Source organism: Nelumbo nucifera, chromosome 2, assembly GCF_055504915.1.
Source record: "Nelumbo nucifera cultivar China Antique chromosome 2, China Antique-T2T, whole genome shotgun sequence".
Taxonomy (NCBI): domain Eukaryota; kingdom Viridiplantae; phylum Streptophyta; class Magnoliopsida; order Proteales; family Nelumbonaceae; genus Nelumbo; species Nelumbo nucifera.
In genome coordinates, this window is record NC_142650.1 from 2,495,569 (window position 1) to 2,522,567 (window position 26,999).

Below are 26,999 nucleotides of genomic sequence, written 5' to 3' on the forward strand. Positions count from 1 at the left end.
TTGAATTACAGGAACTATTCTATTATCAAGGAGAAGTCATCACATGCTCCGTGGAGGTTGAAGACCATTTTAGAAGAGTGCAAGAAGATTCGAGAGCACCTGAGGGGCAGACCGTCAGAGTGGAGTATCTTCATGTCTACAGGGAGGCCAATCAAGGAACCCACATCGTCTGCATCCACCAATAAGAAGAGAGCATGTCATAGAAAGATGTTACATGCATTTTAACTAACGGAATCCAGATTTTAACGGGCGTCTAGACTCCAAAAACTTTTTTAAGTTTTGTTAAAGACCTGTTCCACCGTCACCGGTTGCATCACCGGTGTTCGATATCCCTTAGTCTCTCTCTCTCTTTCTCATTTCTTCTTCTTCTCTCTTGCTCCGAATCAGCAACCCAACCTTCCAATCAGTGCCACCGCTACAATCTTCACCGCCACTGCAACTGATGGTTGAACCGCATTGCTGCCACCATCAGTCTCAAAGCACAAGACAAAAATTGAACTCAACCCCTAGATTCCACTTGTATCTGACTTTATAACTCTCTGTCGTTGAATGAAATCCATTTACTTAACAAAAAAAATCACAAATGGATCCACACAAATCACAAGCCACAAATTACTATTGTAGCAGAAATGAACTCTCAATAGCTGCATTGATATGAAGTATCATTCAATGAGAATGATCAAGTCGCCAAGAAATCTGTTTTAAGCCAAATACCAGTGATTAATTTTTGTTGCTTTGTGATTTACAGGTCAGAAAGATTTTGCCACCTCATGTGTCTACTATCGAATAAGATGTAATTTGATGGCACTTGTGGCAATCGATATGTTAACACGAGAATGTTGTAGGATCTGGTTCACGTTTCATTTTCTCCTAGAAGAAAAAGGAGTAATAGGATGTAGCTGAAATATTTCATCTCAGAAAAAAAAATGTTTGAATTGAAACGAAAATATTTGATAAAAGGATGTTTTTCTTTTTTTTTTCCTTTTTTTTTTACTCAAGAGTCATCATGCTGAGTTAAAAAAATAAATGAAAAATTTTGCTCAGTCTTCAAGCTGGCCTTTTCTTCTTTCTTTTTTGATAGATTCAAGTCTGCATTGTTAGTTTACTGATATAATCACCTCCCCGCCTTCAGGGATTTGAATTTACTTCTATTTGTTCAATGGAATCCTGCTTGTCATCAAAGAATTGGAATGAATATTCTTGCAACATTGAATCCACACTATATATTGATAAAAGAAACAATTGAAACTGAGTTGCAAAAATAGAGAGAGAAAGAGAGATTCAATCTTCAGGGCTATTTTTGTTTGAAGTTACAAGGTTATGGATACAAAATGAATATGGCATCCATACATGATTTACCTTCCTGATTCATCAAAAATGAAGAAAAAAAAACTACTCTACAATCAACCTGTGATATCATTTTTTATTCCTTTTTCCCCTCTATTTACACATGGCACAAATACCTCCAACACATCTCCCCTCTCCCAATACAATAACACAAATCAAAGAATGTCCTCCTAAACGTGTTTTTTCCCCAATATGAACGAGTATGTATGTGCAGTTTTTTCTCCATACCTATACTAACATGAACCAATGGCGTGTGATCAGAAACAACCTCCTTTCTACATCACCCTTCAATTGTAACACAACTCTTAATAGGCTTCAATTTGATTCCCAGGCTATCTGGAGATAGAAGCTTTGGAGCTATGCATGAATGGTGGAGGATCTAATAGGATTTGAGCCTTGATTTGGCAATGGCGCAGGAGGGAGCTGCCTATGGTATCCAAAACCCATCAGAACGAATTCAATAGGGCCAAGCATGACATATGGGTGCTCCTCTGTTACTAACGAACTACGGGCTTCAACCTGCACAATATAACATTAGTATCACTACATGTAGACTGATGGCAACAACGGTGCAGTTCGATTGTCGATTTCAACAATGGTGGAGGTTGCAGTGTTGGTGCCGGTTGGAGGGTGGGAGAGAGGAAAAGAAAGAGTATAGAAAAAACCGAAGAGATTGAAAGTAGTATGTCGGTGATGTAACTGGCGACAGTGGTAGCTCGTGAGGTTGAAGAACAGAGGTAAGGAGAGCGGAGGTACCAACAGAGAGAGAGAGAGAAAGAGACAGGAACAGGTCGAGAGTCCAGTCAAAAAGAGATTGGGCAGGTTTAGCAAAATTTAAAAGTTTTTGGAGTCTAGACGCCCGTTGAAGTCTGGATTCCATTATGGTCTGTTTGGTTGTTGAGAAATAGTGGAATGAAAAGGGGTGGGATGAGAAAGGAAATTTCATTTTCTCATTTTGACATCCTATGTTGAGACCAATTATTCTGCAAAATTTGTTTTCCGGTGTTTGATTGTTGAGAAAATTTTACGAGATTGCTTGATTTCATTCCCCTTGAACCATTACCAACAGTGGAAGATGAACACCCATGGTTGTCTCCTATATTCCACTTCAATCATTATCAATGATGATGACAGAAGCTTAGCAAGGTTTAGATCTGCAATAATAAATCGTTCTACTTAATAGCAGAGGTTCAATGATAACAAATTTGCAATAGAGGTCTTAGCATATCTACAACGATGGCAATGGCCAAGAAATCAGGGATGCCTAAGAAATCTAACCAATATATAATGAAAAAAAATTACAAACTTGTTAGATCTACAATGATAAGAACAGAGGTTTAAGCAGATCTACCAACATTTGGTTGTCAAAAGGCTAAGAAATCAGGAATCGGAAGAAAGGCAACAAAGTTTTAGAGAAAAAAATACAAAAAAAAAATAGTTTACCGGAGAGAAACAAAGCATGGATAGGTCTTACCTTCGTTGGAGATGAAGAACAGTGATTGGACTCTTTGGCAGTTGGGGTTCTGAAGCTTAGCTACGAAGAAAAACAATGAGGTTTTTGAGAAAAAAATACAAAAAGAAAAGGTTCAATGAAGAAAACAGAGGAGATTTCATGTCTTAACTTCACCGGAGATGAAACACCCTATCGATAGGGTCTGAAGCTCGACTTGGAAGATAACAGATAATGAGTTTTCAGAGAAAAAAAATACAAAATGGCTAAAAACTGTGAAGCGGAGATGGAGATGGTGAATGGAGGTCTTAGATTCATTAGAGGTGAAGAAAACAGTGGTTGGAGATTTGATCGTGGGGACATGTGAACGGAGATGTCGCCTTCGACATTTTTTTCCCACCAACTTCTCATTGTTTTCGTTTCTCAGCGGGGTCGCACCTATCTGGTGAGACCCCACGTCTCTACTTTTGGGATGTAAGTTCTCATCCTATCCCATTGCTTCGACCAAAACAAATAAGAGAAAATAGGAATCTCATACAAATATTCTTATTTTTTCATCCTGGTCGCGACAACCAAACATACTTTTAGGCTCAGTTTGGAAAGAGTACAAATACAAATGTGTACGATGCAAATGCCTACAAAATAATATAAAATATAAGGTTTTGCACTCTATAAATTATATTTGTACTTCTTCCAAACTGAGCCTTAGTTGAAATGCATCTAACATCTTTATATGACGTGTTCTCTTCTTATTGGTGGATGCAGACGATTATTGTGAGTTCCTAATCAAGCTGCTGATTGGAAGGCTAAGGAAGCTCTTCCTCATCGAAACGAGTCTTTGCCCTTCAGCAGTATTAACATTCTTAAGGATTTGATTCCTATTTGCAAGGACAAGCTACCCCCCCCCCCCATCTTGTGTAACTCAGCCTGATTATACTAAACACACACACCAAAAAAAAATCTTCTATTATTATCCTTTAGCTATGAATTTTCTTTTGAATTGATAAAACCTCTCATATCTCCACAAAAAAAAAAAAAATTGTATCTTGGAGGGATGTCTAGATTCCAAATCATACTAATAATTTTAAGCATAAGATCAAACAAAATAACCCTCCTCCAACTAGTAATATAGTTATAGGCTTACTTAACAAAAATCCATCATAAAACACACAATATAAGATCATCCTTATTTGAAGATCTAAAAATATTAGTGTTTCAAATTTCTATTCCACAAATAGAGTCCTTTGGATCCTTAGGAGGGGGCCAAAAGGAGTGTAAAAACCCTCTACCTTTCATAATCCAAGGAAAATTTTTAGTTTTAAATGTTGAGAGAGGTGTTAGCATTAACCCAATACTCAAACCGATCCAACAAATCATTAAGAGAATTAAAAATGTCTCTTCAAGCAACAAAACTTGAAGGTTTTCTTTTCTAAGTGGTAGAGTTAAGTTGTGTTTGGTTTGAAGGAAAAGGTAGGGAAACCTATAGAAAACTTCCCAAGAATATCCAAACTAACCTTCACACAAAAAGCCTAATTAATATATCTAGCTTTCCTAACACCCAACCCACCTTTTTTAAAGAGCAAATAGCATTTTTTTTATCAGTAACTGAAAACTTTTATTAAATAAGAGAAATATAAGTACAAGAAAGGGGGAGACAAAATGTCTTAGCTCCCCACCAATAGATTACAAGAAAAACTTAAAAATTAGCCCAAAATAAAGAATCCCTATTCGGCCCTTGTTTGGCTAAACCATCAACAGGTGAGTGGCACTCATTTTCACCTAGCTGTACTTCACCTCAATACCCCTACTAGGCCATTTGAATTTCTTCCTTTCATTGCTAAACCTTCACATGCTGCTGTTATCTTCCTTTATCCACCTAATCACTACCTCTGAATCCCCTTCAAGGATCAACCTAGCTTTTTGGATACCTTCCAGAACCACAAAGATCTTAGCTCTCTAAGTGAGTCTCCTTCTCGAATAGGGCCTGAAAACAAAGATAAAATAATCCCCTCCTCATTCCTGAACACACCCCCAATTCCAGAAGGCCTTGAATTCCCCACATAAAGAGCAAATAGCATCTCAAGAGCACCATCTAAAACCATGCTTTTATTCATGAATTGCCACAAATAGTCTCTTTGAGGAATTGAGTTATATGAATGATTAGGCAAAATAGAGATTATAAACTTTTTGTTTATCAGTAAAATAGAGATTATAAACTTTTTGTTTATCAGTAAAATAGAGATTATAAACTTTATTTTTAGAACAAAAGAGAAGAACGCCAAGGTTTTTAAAACCAAACCGGACAACAAACCGGTCAAGGGTCCGATTCCCAAGTCGAACGGTCCAACCACTCAAACCAAACGAATGGTCCATTCTGACAAAAAAATAAAAAAATAAAATAAAAAGACTAAACTGTTGGATGGTTTGAACGGTTTGACCACCCGGGTCAGCAATTTGCTGACCAAATCAATAGTTTTGGCGAAATAACAGTTCTAGAGTAAAACAGAACCAATTACCTGACCGGTTCCAAGTTTTTCCGATCCAACCATCCGGTCCAATCCAATTTTGCCCGTTGTCTATTAAGAAGTTTAGCACATTTATTAGGAACATTCTTGTTACAACCAAAAAAAAAAACTAGAGAGTTTCATTAAAAAACCTTGGTTTTACAAAATAATAAAATATCATTAAACAAACATATGACCAACTTTTGGAGCACTCCTATAGAGAGTCAGAGATAACTACCATGAATAAGATCCTGACTTTCCAATAGTAAACCAAAAAAACTAGAGATTCCCATATCAAGAATAAACAAGTTGCTTTTGCCATAACATCCCATCAAGTTACTTCTTTTTTTCTAAAAATTGTCAATAAGTATTTCTAATTTTTTCACCAATAACCAAGGAATATGTACTAGAGATAAGATTGTTTAGAATAAAATCTTCCCGGTTCCCATTCATATTTGTTATAATCATCAATTGAATTGTGAATGAAATCAATCAATTATTTCCCTAATATGATATCAGATTAGCTCTAACAAGTGTCAAGCATCTTGTCATCCACAGGGTCTGGTTCTTTTGAGTTTTCACTTCTTACATTTAAATTCATTGTTGATTTCTTGAATACCCCACATAGCCCTATCACATCCGCCAAGCTTCTGTTTGTGGCAATCTCTTTTTATCACTTTTTTCCTTCTGCATTTTTCACAAGTAGATTGTATGCACTACTACTCAATGTTATTCTGATCTTCGGAGCAGAGCATGACGTGGTTTGAACATGATATCCAACAGATCATGGAGCGGGTTCTCAGTTCTCTTCACATTATCCGCTACCATCTTGTAAGCAGCTGATGCCAATCACATTTGAGGATGAATTTCCATGGCCGCCTTCCCCTTCACTTGGTTACCTTTCCTTTAAATTTTCAATAAGAATAAATTCTCCGTTGAGATTTCAGTATTGCAGATTGTTGCTACTTGTTAGCCCAAGGCAAACGCCAAGTCCAGCCTGTCCAGCAACAATTTTAATTGAGCTTTCGTTATCATAGATACACACCATCTTCATTATGCTTCTACTTCATTATGCACTGCTGTTCCCACTGCCACCATTATACTGTTGCAGCTCCCACCACCACCTTTACCGTGCTAAAAAGAAAAAGTGGTTTTGGACCTCCAAGGCCCATTTTTTTTCAAAATAGCTACTTGCAAACATAAAACCTAAATGGAGTTTTTCCTGCTTTTTCAAACAATCTTTTTTATGCAAAATGCCCATCCAGCTTTTCTGCCAGACTATTTTTTACCTGTCATCTTGGATTGTCCCAGCAGTAAAAGGCAAATTCATGGTGTATCTTTACTCCCCGTTCTGGGTATACACGGAATGGAGCAATGTAATAATTGTACAAGGTAATCCATGTTATTACATCAGGCTTAAGTCAAAACAAATTATCAATTGACTCCAAATAAATATTCGAAGTATCGACAATCCTGAAGGCCAATACATATCGGTCCAGAATGCACGGATGCATTGCAAAATTTTGAACCTTGATTAAGATTATATTTATCTTAATGTTCTATTTTATACTGTAATAACTAATTGAATTGTACTGCAATCAACTAATACATTCTCTAATAGATCCCACCCAAGATCAACCTGAATATATGACCAATCACATTTGACAGATCAAATTCAAATAACCTACTTGCAACAAAGCTTCAAGATGATGGTGATGATGAAGTTGATAAAAATTCTCAACACCATTAACTCACATGACCACAAAGGCAGATAAGCTTTTCAATACAATTCAAAATGGTTTTGAAGGCCAAACATCCTCTAAATCACAAAATATGCAAAATGTTACAGGAAAATGAGATAGTAAAGGACTAATTCTACCTAGCTATAAAAACCCTTGGTATAAGAAATATTATCAGGGGATCTTTAGAATAATAAATATTATCAGGGGAAGACAATATTTGTGGCATTAGGAACCAAAAGAAATTGATTAGAATCCTGAAGTTACTTTACAAGTAAGGGCAGAACATTCACTCAGTTATTTGATTCTAGTTGACAAGAGTGAAATACTCCAGGTGACCCAAAACATTTTCAATAGATACAAAATACCATGACATCTTCAATTCTGTAGGATGTTGACCAAGCAATTCACAAGTCCACAGTAGCCCTATGCCATGAGAAACGATTACCAAGTGAAGATATTGGGTTATACAACTGCAATCCATATATATAAAAAACAGGAGAGAGAGAGAGAGAGAGAGATTACAATTCAAAGCTATCTAAGCTCTCCCTGCTGTAATCGCTGGTGCTCTCAAAACCGTCAGAGTTTCTCCAGTAATTATATTGTTCATAATTCTTGGTACATTAAAACCAGAAAAATAGTTAGAAACTGATGTTTTAGTTAAAATATGGCTAAAAAGTGAAAGACTAATCAGTTTATAAGACCGAGAACTGCTAATTGATTATGGGAATTGCACAAACCAGATCATACTTCCCAACCATTGCTGAATCTGCCTCATCATCCACCTGAAGACAACCATAATATCACCATTCAACTACTTGAGGGTATATTAAGTGAAAACTTACTAACATTTTCTTTAAAGGAATATATTGAAATGAGCAACATAGAAAGGAAGGTGAGGAATCACAGAGAATTATTTTTTAAGAAATGGGGAGGAGTCAATACAATTTTTACCAGTGATGAAGTTTTAAATATTTAAAAAGAAATTCTCAACCAAGGAAAAATCATGATACCAATTTATCAAAAAAAATCACGATACCATTTGTTATTTATACAATTCCAATGCCAAAAAAGAGATATCAAATGGTAACTTGATTAAGGATTAGATCACAATAATAGAATCAGGGAGAAATATGCACATCCAGCCCAAACCCAAAAGACTATAAATTCCTTAAAAGATTCTACTAATTCTTTCACACCAAACTGCCCATAAGACTGCTGTGGGGAGGATGCTCCAAGCTACTTTTCCATCCTTGCTTAACCCTCTTAAAAACCAAGCACCTATGAATCCCTTAACATCAGCCAGGAAGCACATTTTAACTCCAACAGTCTTCCCAAATCCAGTGAACAAACTCAAAATGCAGCAACAGAAGACCAGAAGATTCCACATTTCCATTACACAATGTGCAAGCCACATCCACCACCTCTTACCTCTTCTGACTAAATTATCCCTAGCCAGAATCTTATCAAGCACCAAAGACCAAACAAAGCAATATGCAAAACTATTAGATCATTTTGAAAAAAAAAAGAAAAGAAAAAGGAAAAGAAGAGGAAGAAAAGGGAAAAATATTAAATAGCACTGTTCATACTTCATAGAGAGTGAAATGCCACTCCTTTATAAAACTGCTATGGCACATGACAAAATAAGCATAAACCCATTTAATAGATAAGAAGTATGGCCACTTAAGAGACAAATACTACATCTATTGCATAAAAAAATAAAGATCCCTGACTTGATTATGTATGAGTATAGAAACATAAGATATGCTCCACACTCGTATGCCACAAAGTACCCGTGCATAATAAATGATTGGTATTTGTTTCCACTTTATATTAGGTGACTCAAGGTGAGATGTGTTCCCTGGAAACCCCAAAACCAAATAACAATACCGATATTTGGCATTTTGTCCCAACACTTGTAACATTGTTGATTATGCTCCAATCTTAATTGACTACAAAAGGTGGGTAGTCCTCAAGTTGAAATCTGCCACAACCATTATGGCAGGACACATGTAAAACCTAATATATTAGGATTCAGAACAGATTCATGACCCAACCTTCCTTTGCTTCCAAATTAAAACACCACATGATTCTTTGCTAGGTAGGATGCTAACATGCCCAAATACAATTGAGCCTTCACAAGTATATCCTGAAATGGTGGTTGCAATATATGTGAATTCATATCTATCCCTCTTAGAAATGTGTAACAAGAAAAAGACATCCAAGGATGTTCCATTGCTTTTAGATTTCCTATCTAATATTATTTATTTAGAACCATTACTTCATGCCATTACTTCTACCAGATACAAGTGACATATGAACATCTGGCAACTGTGCCAAACAGGCAAACACCAAGGTAAAACAGGGGCAAACTGTATAATATAACAAGATTGTATTGATATATTGCAGTATTTAGCATCAATGTAGTGCAATGAAGGTGTTAGGAAGCTCATTAATAGCACCATTTAATCATTGCAAAAAGAGAGAAGCAACCTCTCTTGGGATGTCCTGTATAACATTGAAATTGACCGACTTATTATTAGGATGAAAAAACAGTTGTGGTTCTTACTCCACTGGATGTATCATTGATTTCTTTGAGCAACGTTTTCTCGTAAGCCAAATTCACCTCTTCAGCTTGGACAATAAATTGATGTCTGTCCTGAGAATTCCAAGGGAAAACAAATTAGAATGAGTCTTTGATAAATTAATTTGGGCGGCATGTGCATAAATTTCAGATGCAACCCCCACCTTTGTCGACATGTTCTTCCATGACTCAAATCCTTTACGATCGATATTAATCCAATCTTCGTTTGCATGGAGTCTTTTGAAGCTTTCCCTGTAAAATTAGCTCAAGGATACATGTACTCATTCTTGTATGCTCTTCGTTTAAATGTGACACGGCACTGTAGTTTCTCTTCTACTCTAAGAAGAGTCAGATATGAAAGAATATAAAACAGATACAGGGAGGTTTTGGTCACATTTCAATACATATGCACATAAGTGCAGGCATGCGGGCACACATGCAAACATTTATCATATAAGTAATCAATGGGCAAGAAGTCAAATAATACTAAAACCATCTACCATTAATATAAATTTGGGAGAATTAAAAATTAAAGAAACAAGAGATTATACATGAAGACGCAGAATGGCGATCTGGGTTGGTTGTCAATGATCAGTTTTACAGGGTTCTGATTTCTACATGCGCCTTTCAATTTCTCGTATTCCTTTTTCAATGTGCACTCGTGCATGTCGGATAGAGCGACTGGTACTGAAACTCCGCAGAAATTACTGTAAAAAAATGAAAGCAGTAAGTGTTAAAAGTCGACTGGAGTCGATTAATATGAAGGAAAGAATATGGGTTTTCGATAAATATGAGCAGTAACGAAAAAGGTAAAAACAAAGGAGAAAACAGGCGTAGAATAGAGAAGATATTAAAAAAATAATAATAACAGATACGATTTCTCGAAGGAAACTGTGTAAGCAGGAAAATAGATACCATTTCTCGAAGGCGCTTCCGTCGGGCGCACGCCGCATAGCATGGACCCTCTTCCGTGTTCTAAGTGGATTCGCCATTCCAGCTCTAACTGGAGCTCTGTTACTCTATCAGTTTCTTTGTTTGTCTACTACCCCACGCCCTGTAACTCTGTCGTCTCTAGCTGGAATTGTAACTTATTCGAACTCCCCTTCCCTCAAATTCTTTTTCATTGATAAATCGAATCTTTCTTGCCTAAATGCGCTGCTACGTAGCGTGGAGTTGTTAACAGAAATAGTGAGCGATTGCCTGAGTAAAGTAATGGAAGCATTTTATTAGCATCAAATTGATTGATGATGATTCCGTTAAGCATTCGAGTTAGGCCCATCTTATACCAAATACCAACAAAAGCGGAAGAAGGAAAAATGACAATGAGCAAATAAAAATAACCTGCACTCTCTATGAAACTGGAGCCAGCATTCTTTGCGCAGGAAAATATGAAACCGTGGAGTATGAACTATGAACTATGAAGCGCTCTGCGCCTCTGCATTGAACATTGACGATGAGAAACTGAACAGTCTACGCGACTACGCATATTAAAAGCTCCAGCCAAATTTCCAAAACGAGTAGCGAATTTTTTCAACTGGAATAATGAAGCCCGCGCTGTGGTCGAAAATTAAGCGGGCCGCACGATAGCCAACAGAGAGATCAGATCGGCGCCCCTACGGAAAAGTACGGACAGGCCCACTGCACAATTCTAATTTCCATTGCAGAGTTACAACATTAAAAAATGTCAATATTTCTACAATGCCCGCCCGTAAATTGACATCAATTCCGATCTGATATCTACTCAATTAGACCTGGCGATCGGGTTGTGCGGGTCAAGTTCTTTTTGGGTCAGGACCCTTCGAGTTGAATTTTGGGTTGGGTTATCAAGTGTTAGACTCTAACTTAAATGTTTGGATTAAGGTTGACCCATTGGTCAATTTTAGTCATTCTAAAATATAACTGAAATTTAAAAAATTAAAGAAAACTGTATAAAAAATGTCAAAATTAAAGGAATTAACCTTAAAATTTTATATATAAAATAAAAAAACTTGAATATTTAACAATTTAAATAATAAACAATAAAGAGTAAAGACTAAATAGAAAAACTTAAAGAGTGGAAACTCCCAAATAGACTTGGCAATCAGGTCAACTGGCTGACCCATGATCCAACCCAACCCTGTTTTTCATGTTGGGTTGGGTCAACTTTTTGCCAAGTCTAACCCCAACTGTACTCTCTGGGCTAAACCATCATTCTCCCTAAAACCTACCACCGATGTATTGGAAACATCTCCCTTCCCATGATAAAAAGTAGTGAAACGACGGGTTGGAGTTTGAGTTGATATTGGACACATTTCAGCACCTAATTGGGCAGTTCATTGTCCATATTTAGTTAAATTGATGAAACCTCCATTGTATTTTCTGATAGTTTCTATTAAGTACCTTGCTTTATAAATATTATCCGATTCTCCCCTCAAATTTTATGGCATTACTAATGAGGATTATTGCGATGTACGGGAAAATCTGAAAGATTTAATAAATTTATTTACTATTAATTAATATTAAATTAATAATCAATATTTGTTGTTAATTAACTACAAGTATTCGAAGTTATTGTTGATATCTAAAATTTTAAAATGATTGTGATTTTATTAATATGAGTTTTTTTAGATTTTTATTGCACATTGTATATGTTGAGATATGTGAAAAATAATATGAATAAAAACTGTGCTGAGAAAATGTGAATTATAATACGCTGAAATATTTGAATAATAATATGTTGATGTGGCGAATTTCCCTTTAAATGTATAATATAATGTGTGGAAATCATTGTTTTATATGTGTGGGTGAAATGAGGGTTAAATTTGTCATTTACACTAAAATAAACACTTGTGAGAAAAGTAACTCACCAAACATCCCCACCCCAATAAGGAACAATGTTTAGTTAAACACTTTAGCTATTCAATGGGGTGTGAAACCAATGATAAGGTTCTACACCAGTATTTAAATACATGGGGCCCACATCTTTATAGTGAGGCCCATGATTTTATTACCGGCGTGGAACTTCATCATTGGTTCCACAACCTGTTGAACAGTTAAAGCGTTCTACTAATCTGAATTCTCCAATAAATACTTGAAAAAATCAATAAATAATTTAACAAATAAATCACCAAATAATATTAAATAATTAATAAAATTAATATTTACAATAAATACTTATACAATAAGTATTTATTTTAACAACTACTTAATCACTAAATATAACCATCAACATATAAGTGCAGAATTTTCAGACTACACAAAAATGATAACGATGGCGTGTTATAAAGGGACAGCCAAAATAGTCCTACGGCACATAAAACATGTGAGAGGGACCATATGAAAAACAAAGTGATATTAAGCGGGGAGATTAGAGCCGACCACAACATTAAGACCAAAAGTGATATGAAACTTGGTAAAGGGAACCAGGAGTAGGAGACTAGAGCCGACCACAATATTAAGATCAACTTTTATAAATATTATTACAACTAATTGCTCAAGCATGAATCATGGGCTTTTGGAAGTTTGTATTCAATTTTCATACTTCTGGAGTTTGGGTCAAATTTTTACGGACAATAATAGTATAGGTTATGATGTCCATCAGGCAATAGTGTCAGTGTCACAGTGTATGTGGTGCTCGTCTGCTTGACGGGTGAAAAGTGGGAACGCGCGTTCGAGCATTTTTTAGTCTTGCATTCGAAATATTTATAGGGGTGTTCAAGAAAAATCGAAAAATTAAATTGAATCGAAAAAATCGAATCAGAAAATGTGGTTAATTAAATTGATCGGTTTAGTTTTAGTTTAGTATTTTTGAAAATTTAAAGGATTAATTCGATTTTCAATTAATCTATAAAAAATTGACGATTAATCGAACCGACTGATATCATATATTATATATAAATATATATTCATTAGATATAAATATATATTATATTTATAATAATCTATTTATAAATATATTATATACATTATATATTTTTATAATATTTATAATATATCATATATCATTTATTATTTATTATATAATATTATACATATATTTATATAATATATTATAAATATAAAAAGTCAAAAAACTGAAGAATTGAATCAGTCAAAACCAAAATTGATGAACCGATTAACCAGTGGTACCTTGAGTTTGAGAAAATGAAAAAATCAGTTATATTAATTCGGTTTATAAAAGCTATTCATGGTTAGGTTAATACTGTTAAATATTTATTTATTCATGTATTTTATTTTATGGGGAGATATTCCTGATATAAGATTGTAATAGGCCGTTGGAATGGTGCTCTGACCGAAATCCATCTACCCAGATAACATCACAATCATATATGGAGAACATTTCATATATGATTGTTCTTACTTCACGGGGTAGTGTGATGCGGGTACTGGCATTCGTAGAAAGAGTTATCGTGGGTACGAGATCGGAGTCTTTATTGTTAACTGGACCCATGCACCCGCCAAATCCCGAAAATCAATCCAAATCGGACGGCTGCTTGTCGTTACTTAAAACGACGCTGTTTCAATCCTCCCCCAGGATCTTTGCAAGCTGCAACAATCGATCACACCGAGGCGAGGAGGAGCAGATTGAAATGACCAATCCACCCAAAAGTTTCACAAGTTAAAATTAGGTAGGCCTTCACCTCACCCAATCTCTGGATATGGAATATGAAAGGGCTAGAGCTGGTTTCTTCCAACTCCACTCGGCAATAAGGGCATACGCAAAAATCGTTGGTAATGGCATTGATGGATTCTTTCAAGTTTCAGCCTATCTTAAATTCCTGATTCTATTCCCAACCGTGAAAGTTGAAACCCTACTTCCAGGTATGCAACTCTGGTTCAATCTCTGCACCGGAACCTTAGAACTTAGGAACGCACATCATCGTTTTCTGATCTGGGTTTAGCATACCTTATCGTATGGTCAGCACTAAAACATCCGAAATACACTCTTAGGGTTCAAACTTCAAGCTATCAATTTAATTTAATATGTTCGTTTTCATATGTGCATCATTCTAATTAAATTTATATCCAGTGCTTCTGTTTAATAGACGATCGTCCGTTTCATGATCCACCAAGCATTTAACTGATAGCTGATCCAGTCACTATAGACTTTTCATGTCAATTTGAAGGTTCAAGATCAAACCCATGTTAGATTTCTTCGGATTCTGGTCAAGGACAAGTGGACTGAGGTTGTTTGTCTGTGCTAGCTTTACAAAACATTACTTAAAGTTTCTGTAAGTTGGGATTTCGCGAAAGATGGTTGGGAGTCCATGGGTTCAGGTTTCAACTTGCCACACTGCGCTGCGTTCTCCGTTAATTAGTCTCCCCAGTGATTCCCGGAATTTTATGCCTTGTCTTCCAGCCAGACCATCGAAGAAACTGGTCCAGATTCGAGCAAGTTCACCCAACACTGGGCAGAGTCCGCCACCATCGTCTCCAAAAGCAAGAAATCCACTAGCAGTTATTTCGGGCATTCCCAGGAATATCTGGAGGCAAACTTTGCGTCCTCTGAGTGATTTTGGGTTCGGCAACAGGAGCATCTGGGAGGGAGGAGTTGGTCTCTTCATCGTTTCAGGGGCAGTGCTCTTTGCACTTAGTTTGGTTTGGCTAAGGGGTTTCTATTTACGATCACGATTGAGGAAGTATCAGGCAGTGTTTGAGTTTGCTCAGGCTTGCGGTATCTGCATGGGAACACCGGTGAGGATCAGGGGAGTGACTGTTGGGAATGTAATTCGCATCAATCCTTCCTTGAAAAGCATTGAAGCAGTTGTTGAGGTACGGTATAATGCTCCACTTTTCTATTTTTCTCCCATTCAAACCTTTTCAATTGAGATGGGAAACAATTTGGTGTTCAGGATAGTTCTAGTTAGCTATGTCATAACGACCCATCTTTCAATGATCAAGGCTAGGCACGCTTGTTGATATTGCTTATCATCAAATCAATAAATTATTTCTTCATCACACATATCTCTGTATTTCCTATGATAGCTTCAGCTAACCATTTGATGGGTAATGGTTTGTGAAAGGCTGATGATTCTCAGATGGTTATGATTGAATACTGAATAGTTTTCATTTGAGCCAGATTCAGAACAAGAGGCAAACTATTGATTATGTAGACCTTACAATGAACAGCAGTACTGTGATCATGACCTGAAACATAGCATCCCGACAAATTTATATAAATTATAAGCACTGTGCATAGTGTGGTTGAATTTAAGATTTAGAGGCTGATGGTTAAGTTTTCATGTTGGTCTTAGTAAATGGTTGGATATTTTCTTAAATGTATTTTTGCTTAACATAACATCTCAACAAGATCTGGCTGTGTGCAGTTGATGGAAAATGATTATTGTTCCCAATTCCCATTGTTCAGATAAAGTTAAGATTATGTTGATGATAACACCAGATGGAGCATTTCCACATGAACCATTTTCCTGTTTGATACTAAAATGTTCTTCTAAAGAATTGTTGTTAGATACTGGCTTGTGCCAATTATCTATGATTGCAACTCATATTATGATTAAGCATGTGTAAGCTGGCATACCCATAATAAGTGATGTTCTGAACATGCAAGAATTTGATAAGATATTAACAATTTCTATCACTTTTCCCCTCAATTTTGTAGGTTGAAGATGATAAAGTAATCATACCTAGGAATTCATTAATAGAGGTGAACCAGTCTGGACTTCTTATGGAGACTCTGATTGATATCACACCTCGGGATCCACTTCCAACACCTTCAGTGGGTCCTCTTGATCCAGAATGTGTTAAAGAAGGTCTAATTGTATGTGACAGTCAAAAGATAAGGGGACATCAAGGAGTAAGTTTGGATGCATTAGTTGGGATATTCACCCGTCTTGGACGTGAAATGGAAGAAATAGGTGTTTCCAACAGCTATAAGTTAGCTGAGCGGGTTGCATCTGTTATTCAAGAAGCACAACCTCTGCTTGCAAAGGTCCGCATGGGTCATCAGATATTTTGGTTTCATCTAATAATATGTATTTTTGAATTCTATCATCTTCTAATTACTCTGTAGACAAGTTGGTAACATGTTGTAGTTTTTATTTGTTCATTTGTTTATTGGTTTCTCTGGCAATATGGGACTTTTTGGCATGGAAAAAGAAAATATAAAGAGTTCTGGACCATCTTAATATGCATATATGTGTCTGTGCATATTTTCATACTTGTCTTGTTTGAAGGTGTTTGAAGAGTACCTAAACTTTTCTGAGGGAGCTCTTGAGTTGCTGTTTCCTAGTGTGAGAGGTCCATGTTGGTCTAGTGTCCCTGCTTGGGTAGGTTGGATGTTTGTACTTCATAATGCCTTTGGATTAATAAATAGGGATTAGGATTGGCATAAGAATGAGAGAAATTGGCACAGCAGGGTACTGTTATTAAAATCAGACCTTAAAATGGGGAAACTAGGGCCTAGATAAGGTTGGCTGATGGGTGTTATATAGGGTTAAGGGAAATTGGAACAGAAGGGCGCTGTTATTAAAACCAGACCTTAAAATAGGAAAAATGGGCTGGCTGGTGGAAGTTATTAAGGATAAAAGGAACCTAAAGATTTTCTAGTTGTGGTTGGATAGGGTTTCTAGTAGGCCTTTAGAGATGAGAAGTGAAATCTGGCTTGATGCATTGGGAATTGACAGTGTCCAGAAATGTAAACCAGCAGCTTACAAGTACCCTTCAGTATAAGGAATTAGTTGGTTAATTACCTATGCCAAATTTAAAGGAGTGTTGTTATTCTCTTAAGAATGATGATTCTAGGTTGACCATATGGTTAGTTGCCAAAAATAATAAAAAATTACCTTTCTCTGTAGAGAGACATGCACTTCTTGACATTTTAAGGGACTAATGCTCTTTCTCTCTCTCTAACATGTTAGAGGGCATCACGGTGTTCTCTAACTATTTCTCTTAGTATTTTGAGTGAACTGGGTTCCAAGTTATCTCCAATTTTCTAGCCATGGTAATGCAACACAAGTGCAATGTAGTATAATCATACTTGATCCTGTTTTTAAAATATTTATGATGGCATTAATTTCATATGTGATCAAACTTAGAGGACTTCTATAAGTTTATTATTGTTACTTGATAATGTTATTTTAGAATTATTGTTCTTTATTATGGTTGTTGAAACTTTTTTTGTGGATTTTTTTTGTTGTTCTTTATGACTGCGGAACCATTGGTATTCTATCATTGTATTTATTAGTATGCTTCAGTAAAACTTAAATATCTGCTAAGGATTCAGTAGGATGACACCAAGATTCTTTATAGGCTGCATTTAATGCATGCTCTTGCAAGACTGTTTGATGTTTTGATGCCTCAGGTTGAAGCCATGACTGAAGATATTCAACCTCTGCTGGCTGATGTTCGTAGCAGTGGGCTGCTGAAGGAGGTTGAGAGTTTGACCAAAAGCTTGACAGAAGCAGCTGAAGATTTGAGGTAAACTTTCTAACTTCTAATCTGTTTGTGGGATAATTTATGCATATTTGTAGATTGTGCTTTAGCAATATCCTGGTCGTGTTAGGCGTGCTAATATACTAACATTTGTTATTTTGTATTGTTAATAGAAAAAATAAGCATTTTTTTCATTGTTATAGAATATTGTAAACATTTCTAGACATTGAAAAGTTTAGAAATCAAGACATGCTATCAGATTTGGTTTGAATGGCGCCTCTCCTCTTCACCCCTATCCCCCGTCAGAAAAAAAATATTAAAATCAATTCAAAAAAGAAAAAGAAAAAGAAAGTTCAAGTCTCCCCAAATTTTGCAAGTTTTGGTTCTCCATGTGGTACAGACATGGAATAGAGATGTAGAAAAATTTGCCCACATGGTTCTGAAGTGTTGGTTCAATGTGAGGTTCTCCTGCTTTTAATTTTTTTTTGTTATTTTTATAAGTTTATCTTTTTGACCTTTCAGATTTCTCACCTGTTTTATTTGCTTTTAGGCATTTTCATTCTTTTAAGATTTATTATTTATTTCATAAAAATGTTTCTGATATATATATAATATCTTTGCTGTCAGAATATTTTATAAAATTTATAAAATGGAAGGAAGCAAGTTAATGGTTAATGTATTTCAGTAATGGTTTTTTGGTTGATAAAAAGCATGTCATCAATATGATATCCAGTCAGTGAAGGTTGATAAAAAGCATGCCCATAGTGATGTGTAAGGAGGAAATAAGAGGAGAAGGACCTACCCCCTTTAGGTTTGAGAATATGTGGCTGGTCCATCCGGGCTTCATTGAGAAAATCAGAGAATGGTGGGAGCAATGTAAATCCGTCAGTAAAATGGGAGGGTATGGAATTCTACAAGAAGCTTCAATTCCTAAAATCCCAGATAAAGGAGTGGAACCGTCTGGAGTTTGGAAGATTGGAGGAGAGAAAGCAAATCTTGTTGGAGCAGATAGAGGAATTGGATTTGAAGGAAGAAAGGGGATCTTTTGGAGAGGAAGACAAGGAGTTGAGATGGAGTGTGAGGGAGGCAGATGGAAGATCTCTTGTTTCAGGAGGAAATAAGCTAGAAACAAAAATCCAGACGTAGATGGTTAAAGGAGGGAGATAGAAACACGAGGTTTTTCCATTCTGTGACAAATGGTAGGAGAAGGAAGAATTTCATTTCAAAATTGGAAGTTGAAGGTGCAGTCATATCCCACCCATTAGGCATTGTAGAGGCCTTTGTAAATCATTTTAAAGCTATTTTTAGAAGGCCTGTAAATGAGAGGGTTTGGCTGGAGCGGCTGGATCGGCCAACTCTAAGTGTAGTGGACAGGGAGGGGTTAGAGAAGAATTTTGATCTAGAGGAAATAAAGGAAGCAGTGTTCTCAATGGATAAGACAAAAGCTCCAGGCGCAGATGGGTTCACAATGGCATTCTATTAGGATTGTTGGGATATTGTGAAGCAGGATATAGTGTTGGTTTTTGAGGAGTTTCACAGAAGGGGAATAATTAATCGGGGTCTAAAGTCTAAACTCCAATACTCCACTTTCATTGCTTTGGTCCCAAAGAAGAAAGAGGCTTCACAACCAAGGGATTTTAGACCTATCAGCTTGGTGAATAGTCTATACAAGATAATTGCAAAATTGTTGTCTCTAAGGATAAAGCAAGTTCTTCCCACCATTATTACACCCAACCAAGGAGCTTTTGTGAAGGGAAGGCAGATCATTGATCAATTTTTGATTGCAAATGAGAGTTTTAGGAAATCCAAGAAGAAGGGTGTGGTATGCAAATTAGACTTAGAGAAGGCTTATGACCTAGTTGATTGGTCCTTCTTGGTGGAGGTGATGAGATGTTTTGGCTTTGGAGACATATGATGTAAATGGATTTGGAGTTGTGTTAGGAGCTGCCACTATTCTATCTTGGTGAATGGAATTGTGAGGGATTCCTTTCCTACCTTGAGAGGAATAAGACAAGGAGATCCACTTTCTCCCTTTCTATTCACTTTGATTGCAGATGTTTTAGGGAGATTGATTCATAGAGCTTACTTGACGAACGTAATAAAAGGACGAAGAGTAGGAAGGGAGCAAGTACCACTTACACACTTACAATTTGCAGATGACACAATACTGTTTTGTGAAGGTGGGGACATAAATTGGATAGGGAACTTAAAATTGGCAATACAACTCTTTGAGCTCTCAAAGTGAACTTTGATAAGAGTTGCATGGTGGGAGTGAATTTAGAGGAGAGGGAAGTAAGTGAATATGCAGGTTTGTTAGGGTGTGTAATTTCAGATTGGCCTTTGTTTTACTTGGGCCTCCCCTTAGGAGATAACCCCATGAAGGAAAGCTTTTGGAACCCGGTATTGGAAAGATTTGAGAAAAGGCTTGCTTCCTGGAAGAAAAGTTCTCTCACTAGGGGGGAGAATCACTTTGATTAGGTCTACCCTAGCTAACCTTCTTGTTTACTTTTTGTCAGTGTTTAAGATTCCCACAAAGGTCTCTAATAGGGTGGAAAAGTTAATGAGGGATTTTTTGTGGGAACTAGGAGAGGAGAAGAAAGATCACAGGGTGAGTTGGGAGGTTGTAACTAGAAATAAGAAGCTAAGAGGGCTCGGGATTGGGAATATTAGGAAAAGAAATATGGCTTTGTTGGGGAAATGGTTGTGGAGGTTTCCAATGGAAAGGGACACATTATGGACAAAGATAGTGGCTAGCATACATGGGTTGGAAGACAACGACTGGGATCCAAGAATTATGGCAAGGGCTACAGTTGCTTCCCTTTGGAAAGCCATTCATGATTTGCTTCTGGTTTTCTCCCCTTGGATCAGGTATGATTTGAACTTTGGTAATCGAATAAAATTTCGGGAGCAACCTTGGGTTGGGGATTCATCCCTAATGGACCAATTTCCCTCTTTGTATGCCTTGTCAGGTTTGAAAAATGAACCCATTTCCTCTTAGTTCCTTCAGAATCTACTTCTGGTTTTGGGTGGAACCTAGGGTTGAGAAGGACAATTAGGGATACAAACTTGGGTTGTATTTCGTCTATGCTAGCCATCCTTGAAAATGTTTTCCTGGACCCGAGTAAGGAAGACTCTAGATTTTGGACCCCCTCCTCCTCTGGCTCCTTTTCTTGTGCGTCGTTTTTTGAGACTTTGATCCAACCTCCTGTTCCTTTTGGGTTGTCCTTCCCTGTTAAAGAGATTTGGAGCAAACCCATTCCTCCTCGGATTGGTAGTTTTTGTTGGGAAACTTTCCTGGAAAGAATAAACACAAATGATTTGCTTCAAATAAAGAGACCCAATTTCTATTTACTTCCCAATAGGTGTGTTCTTTGCAAAGCTGATGGGGAAACAGGTTACCACCTTATGGTTACTTGTCTGGTTACTAAAACTGTTTGGGAGTGGATTTTTTCTCTTTTTGGGTGTACTTAGAATCCCCCCTGTAAGTGTGCAAAGCTTGTTCTATCCCTTGTTCTCAATATGGCCTAAGAAAAGAGGGAAGGCGAGAAGCATTAGGGCGGCAATGTGCTGGTCCATATGGGAAGAGAGAAACTCACGAATTTTTTCAGACAAGGAAAGAACCATGGAAAACTTAATTGAACTGATACACTTAAGGGTAGCTCACTGGCTGAAATCTATGGAGCTATTCTCAAAATTTTCCATGGCTGACATATTGAGAAAGTGGAAAGAAATAGCTACATCTGCCCAATGTAAGAGGACCTCCAGGCCCTCTTGGTCCCCCCCCCCCCCCTTCTGGATTCATAAAACTGAATTTTGATGGTAGTAGCTTAAGGAATCTTGGGCCTTTTGGGATTGGGGGAGTGTTCAGGAATGAGGCTGGGATTATTAATGCTATTTTCTTAGGTTCAATTGGAGAGGGTGACTCTCTTAGGGCTGAGATTCTAGCAGTTCTGGAAGGAGGAATCCAAAGAGCAAGAGAATTAAACATCCGATGCTTGGTCATTGAAGGGGACTCGGAGGTGGTGATTAGGTGGCTGAAGGAAGACAACAATGGTTTGTGGAGCTACAGCAATGAAAAGAAAAAATTTAAATGGCTGAGTAGGGATATTGAGGTGAAGTACAGCTGGGGGAAGAGAAGTGCTAACTCAATGGCTGATGGGTTAGCCAAGCAAGGGGCGCTTAAGGAATCTATGTTTTGGGCTAATTTTTAGCTTTCTTCTTTGTTCCTTTGTTGTGGGGGAGTTAAGATAATTTACCTCCCCTTTCTTGTACTTAAAGTTTTACAAATCTTATTATTTAATAAAGCATATTGTTACTGATAAAAAGGAGGATTCTATTTTGTTTTAATCAGGATACTCAAAACATTTATTTATTTATTGTTTTTTAAGGCTTCATATCAATTTATTTGATGGGATAGTTAAACATGGATCTGCATTCAACATGCAATCAAAGGACTTTATTTGCTTATAAAAGACCACAGACTGTGTTTTGCAGCAGTAGTGCATGGAACAAATTTCTTGCAGCGCAGCACACAAGTCTTTTTGTTCATGCTTTTGGGAACACCAATATGTTGTATTACTGATGCAAGATGGGAAAGAGAAACTCTTACGAAGGAGAATCAGATCCGAGATGGGATAAAGGAAACTAAGAGGGTTTCAAATATGGGGTGCAGGAAAGGAGAAAAAGAAGAGATCATACCTTTATACTAGATTGTGGAGGAAATAAGGATACATCTCAATATAACTCATCTCAGATTCTTAGTCTATAATATTCTCTACTTGCTAATTTACAAAATTAATATTTATAGACCCTGGGAAGTAAAGTTGTACAGTCCAGTCTTCCTATTTCAGAGAAGACTCAGAAATTAGAAACTCTTAACTCGATCCTGTCACTCCCTGAGACACTGCCAATAAAATGACCATAACTTTCATTATTCACATTTGATTTACAAGATCTTGGTTTTGCTAGATGGGTCAGTGAAGAACAAAAACCATTCCAAAGACAACAAGTCAAGCAAAAACAGACATGCTTTGACACCTGAAAAATAGGTCAATAGAAAAAGTGATGTGATTGCATCCTCCTTCCTCCCTGCTTCTCAAAATTCTCTGACTCTCTAAAAAATAACCCTTTAAACTAATTTAACTCTTTAAGACGATTAGCCTTATTACTATTATATACTAATAGACAAAACAAGGGACATGGTTACATCTCAACACTTTCAAAATTCTAAGAACTCTCTAAAGAAACCCTTCAAACTAATTTTACTCTTTAAGACAATTAATCTTTCTAAGATGTAAACCCTTATTACTAAGATTTACATCTTACTAAGATGTAAACCCTAATTTTACCAAAAAAGCCCTTATTACTAAGATGTAAACTAGAAAATAACTTTTAGAAAGCTCAAATCGACCAAAATTCTGATTACCTGAAAGTTTCAAAATTGCCAGTGAACAAAAAAAAACCATGTGTGTTCATATATGCTGTAACTGCATCAACATTAGTCTTTGCATTCAAGTGTTATTGTTCGCTTGGTCTCTAGTTATATCCTGGTTAGATTATCTCTTCTATTAATTTGTTATTGCAGGAGGGTGCATTCCTCCATTATGACTCCTGAGAACACTGAGCTAATTCGGCAGTCTGTATACACCTTAATATTCACTCTGAAGAATATCGAGGTGAGACCTTGTCATAACTTTCTTATGGTCCTGTATATCGCAGGAAGCATGAAATTCAAAATAACTCTCTCTCTCTCTCTCTCTCTCTGTTGCAGAGTATAAGTTCTGACATATCAGGATTCACGGGTGACGAGGCTACAAGGCGGAATTTGAAGTTGCTAATCAAGTCCCTTAGCAGGCTACTATGAATAGATTTTTAAAAGGTGAATACGGAAGGGTGGAGTGTATGGTTTTATCCTCAGATTTTCTACCGGTTGGATCTTCTGTTTAGTAATCACCATTGTGGAGAAGGATAATGTTGCAGTTTAGTTGTTGAAACTTGCAACTTGTGGTTGTTTTGGGCCAAAGTTTTGGCTATCCATTTTTGGCCTTGGAAGCTAGTCTCTATTTTTAAAGTTTCAAGGCTTTTTAACGAGTTTGGAGACGGGGGAATTCGGTCATTTTTCTTTCTCTTCTCTTCTCTGTTAAACAAGCCAGTCTTACGGGTTTTCCTTTCCCCCTCATTACAAAAACGGGGTCATCCATTCCCATTGGTCAATTCCTCTACTCGTTCTGGCATGGCTTGTTGTTTTTTACAAGATTTTTTTTGTATTGTAGACACAAAAGGAATGGCAAAATATGGCAAGGCGGTAAGTTGGAAAGTAATTCCTGGTTGTGGAATGTGTGGATCCAGAATTACAGATGCATCCACCGACCTTCCACCATGAGTCCATGACGTGGAAACTTGTACCAACTACCAACAATTATTTGTCTTATTTTGGAGAGTTTGAGTGTTGGCATTCACAGTCACAGGTCACAGCAACAGTAACAGCACCGAAAGAGAAACTGTGTTTTCTTAGATGAAAATGGAATAAATCAATTCACATGGCACTGATTCTGGCATCCAAATGCCAAAGTGATATCAAGACAACTGTTGTTTCTTACTGTTTTAGTTATTCTTCTCTACTCCTAGGATCACCCTATGTTGTCTTCCGTTTCCGGAAGATATCAGGCACAATATCAGATCTTTCTATTCATTCATTAGAAAAAAAAGAGAGATTTCTAGCTTCTCTTTCTAAAAACTATAAAGCGGATTCAAGGTATGTACGCTGTCTTTACCTGATTGACAATGTCCCTGGTGACTGGTGAGACTAGAATTGCTTAGAGTAATGGCGCTGGCAAACCTTCTGCATCCTTTTATAGTAAAGACGTAGGACAATTTAAGACCATATTATTATATGGCTTGCATTGCATGAGAAGGGGCCGACGATTTATTAAGCCGATACCGATTTAGTTTATTCACATTTACATTTGCACTCTGTTTCATTTTGCTGGTGTTTTGTAAGAGTGTATTTATATTTTGAAAATGGCAGCAAATATAGATGTCAAGATATGTTGCATTTAAAATGAGAGCATAGATGTAAACTTTCTACTCAAAGTTACTAATCACAACTAAAAATTATTGGACAAGATTATTACAAAACTAAGCCAACTTTACATTTCAGGAACCAAATATATTTATAATAGGGTAAAATACAAAAACCTCCCCTGAACTTTCTGACAATCATAAAAATCTCCCTTATAATTTTACTTTAACAAAAACCTCCCTTCCGTCAATAATCATGATAGAGAACGTTAAGCCCATGATTAAATCTTTTCAAATACCTATTTTATCCTTTCATACGTTAATAATTTTCCTGGGCATTCATGTTTTTTACACGTCACGCATGCACGAACTTGAGATCTCACATGTGTGAAGTTATTATAACTTTATAAGGTGTGGTTGCCCTTGTCCTTTTATCCTATTTTCTCATTTTTGTTTTCAAATGAAAAATTTTAAATAATAAGTTAAAGAGTTTGGCTGCCACTCCAACGTGGATATAGGAAAAGCAAAGCAAAGGGAAAAACCTATTTAGGAAAAGCCCTAGTTCTTCTTTGTCAGTTAGGAAAAATTCCTACGTTGCAGAGGCTTGACCTATGTTTATCTCTTGACCTCAATAACCACTCTCTGGTGTTGTAGATAATTTCCGAGGTCTTGTGGGTCTTCGATTTAAACATTCATGGCTTTTACAGTTGAATGATTCAGACATTGGAAACGGCCATGAACAGTGGATTTGAAATAGAACCTTGATTCTTAACCACTTAAGCCCAAAAGCGTAAGGAGCTTAAGAAATTGGATTCATATTATGAGGATGTATTGTTCGGTAAAGATTTTGTTTCTATAAGACAAGAGGGATGCGGCAGTCGTACTGGTTTCTATGCTCAAAATCTGTAAACTTTCGGACATTCTATGGTGTTGTGGGTTGGGGTTGAGATGGTCTTTGTTTTGAGTTTCCCTACATTAAAGCAAGTTCTCTGCCTTGAGATTTGGGCATCCTAAAAATTCATGGAAAGTGTCTTTCCAATTCCAATTGATAAGATATTAAGATCTAAACAATGTTCAAAGTATCAACACGTATTCCGGGACCCCTTTGATACACCCCTACAGTGGGTGTATCGGGGTCTGACCGATTCAGGGTGTGGAGGAGGCCTAAACCGGCTCCTTTGAACCAATTGCAAAAAAAAAAAAGCTTCTTGGGCACCTTGGATCTAAAAACTCAACTCAACTTATTAAAGATTTTTCATAATTTCTCTTTCCACTCAAGCTTCTTGGTAGGATTTCTGTTCGGTTCCTGCCCCTACTGAAGAAGAAGAAGGAGAAGAAGAAGAAGAAGAAGAAAGGCACAGTCATGGAAGATGCATCAAACTCAGTGGCATATGTACAAGAAGAAGAAGCCAGGTCTAGCATCAAAAGAAAATCGTATATGTAGGGTTTGCAACAAGGGATTTAGCTTCGGATGAGCTCTAGGAGGTCACATGAGAGTCTACGGTCAGGCACAAGTCCAGGCCGACGATCTTGTGAGAACCAATAATCAGCCTCACTTCTCTAATATCAAACCTCACGAATCCATTAACAAGGATCAACTAAGCTATTGTTCTAATGGTGTAACAGCCAATCCAATGACCAAAACACCCTGTTCCCTCCATGAAGTCCTTGTTCGGTCACATGAGATGCCACCCTGAAAGACAATGGCGTGGTAGGCCAATTCCACTACTACGTCAGGTAGAACTACTTCAACTTTCGATGTATGCCAGATTCTTCCGAGCTGGTCTGTCACTGCAAAGCGAGGTCGCAAGAGTCTCGCTTCTGCTGTTTCTACTGCTCTAGTTCCCAAGGCCATCTATGATCTACTGTCTCTTTTGAACAAGTAAAACCACAGCGAACAAGCTGAAGCTGAGGTTACGGGCACACCAGATTTACCTCTATCGAAGAAGGGCAAAACCCAATGCTTTAATGGCGAAGATAAACAG

General features: G+C 36.9%; 2 protein-coding genes across 16 annotated transcripts; one reads left to right on the forward strand and one right to left on the reverse strand.

Annotated features, from left to right (window-relative positions):
- Positions 1–896: 896 nt before the first annotated feature.
- Positions 897–11,278, reverse strand: LOC104594536 (HMG-box (high mobility group) DNA-binding family protein). Of its 12 annotated transcripts, none has more exons than XR_016083136.1 (11): positions 10,966–11,278; positions 10,540–10,824; positions 10,176–10,331; positions 9,789–9,876; positions 9,610–9,699; positions 7,781–7,825; positions 7,566–7,654; positions 5,314–5,373; positions 2,822–2,881; positions 2,411–2,501; positions 1,249–1,866 (listed from the first exon to the last, which is right to left on the reverse strand). XR_016083136.1 is itself a non-coding variant. In XM_019197229.2 (9 exons), exons 2-9 carry the CDS (start codon positions 10,614–10,616, stop codon positions 1,845–1,847), a joined length of 627 nt encoding a protein of 208 aa, XP_019052774.1. In that variant the 5' UTR covers positions 10,617–10,824; positions 10,966–11,278; the 3' UTR covers positions 1,249–1,844. The 12 variants fall into 12 exon arrangements, 1 of the variants encoding a protein (XP_019052774.1); XR_016083139.1 differs by lacking the exon at positions 2,411–2,501 and adding an exon at positions 7,409–7,466 and having other exon boundaries at positions 10,966–11,276; XR_016083138.1 differs by adding an exon at positions 5,891–7,466 and having other exon boundaries at positions 1,249–2,501; positions 10,966–11,275.
- Positions 11,279–14,136: 2,858 nt separating this feature from the next.
- On the forward strand, positions 14,137–24,433 carry ABCI15 (trigalactosyldiacylglycerol2). 4 transcript variants are annotated; one of them, XM_010254863.3, is made up of 6 exons: positions 14,137–14,424; positions 14,709–15,375; positions 16,223–16,552; positions 17,924–18,039; positions 23,579–23,669; positions 23,765–24,433. In XM_010254863.3, exons 2-6 carry the CDS (start codon positions 14,857–14,859, stop codon positions 23,855–23,857), a joined length of 1,149 nt encoding a protein of 382 aa, XP_010253165.1. In that variant the 5' UTR covers positions 14,137–14,424; positions 14,709–14,856; the 3' UTR covers positions 23,858–24,433. The 4 variants fall into 4 exon arrangements, with proteins under 4 accessions (XP_010253165.1, XP_010253166.1, XP_010253163.1 ...); XM_010254864.3 differs by having other exon boundaries at positions 14,250–14,424; positions 14,730–15,375; XM_010254861.3 differs by having other exon boundaries at positions 14,251–14,424; positions 14,633–15,375.
- The last annotated feature ends 2,566 nt before the right edge of the window (positions 24,434–26,999 follow it).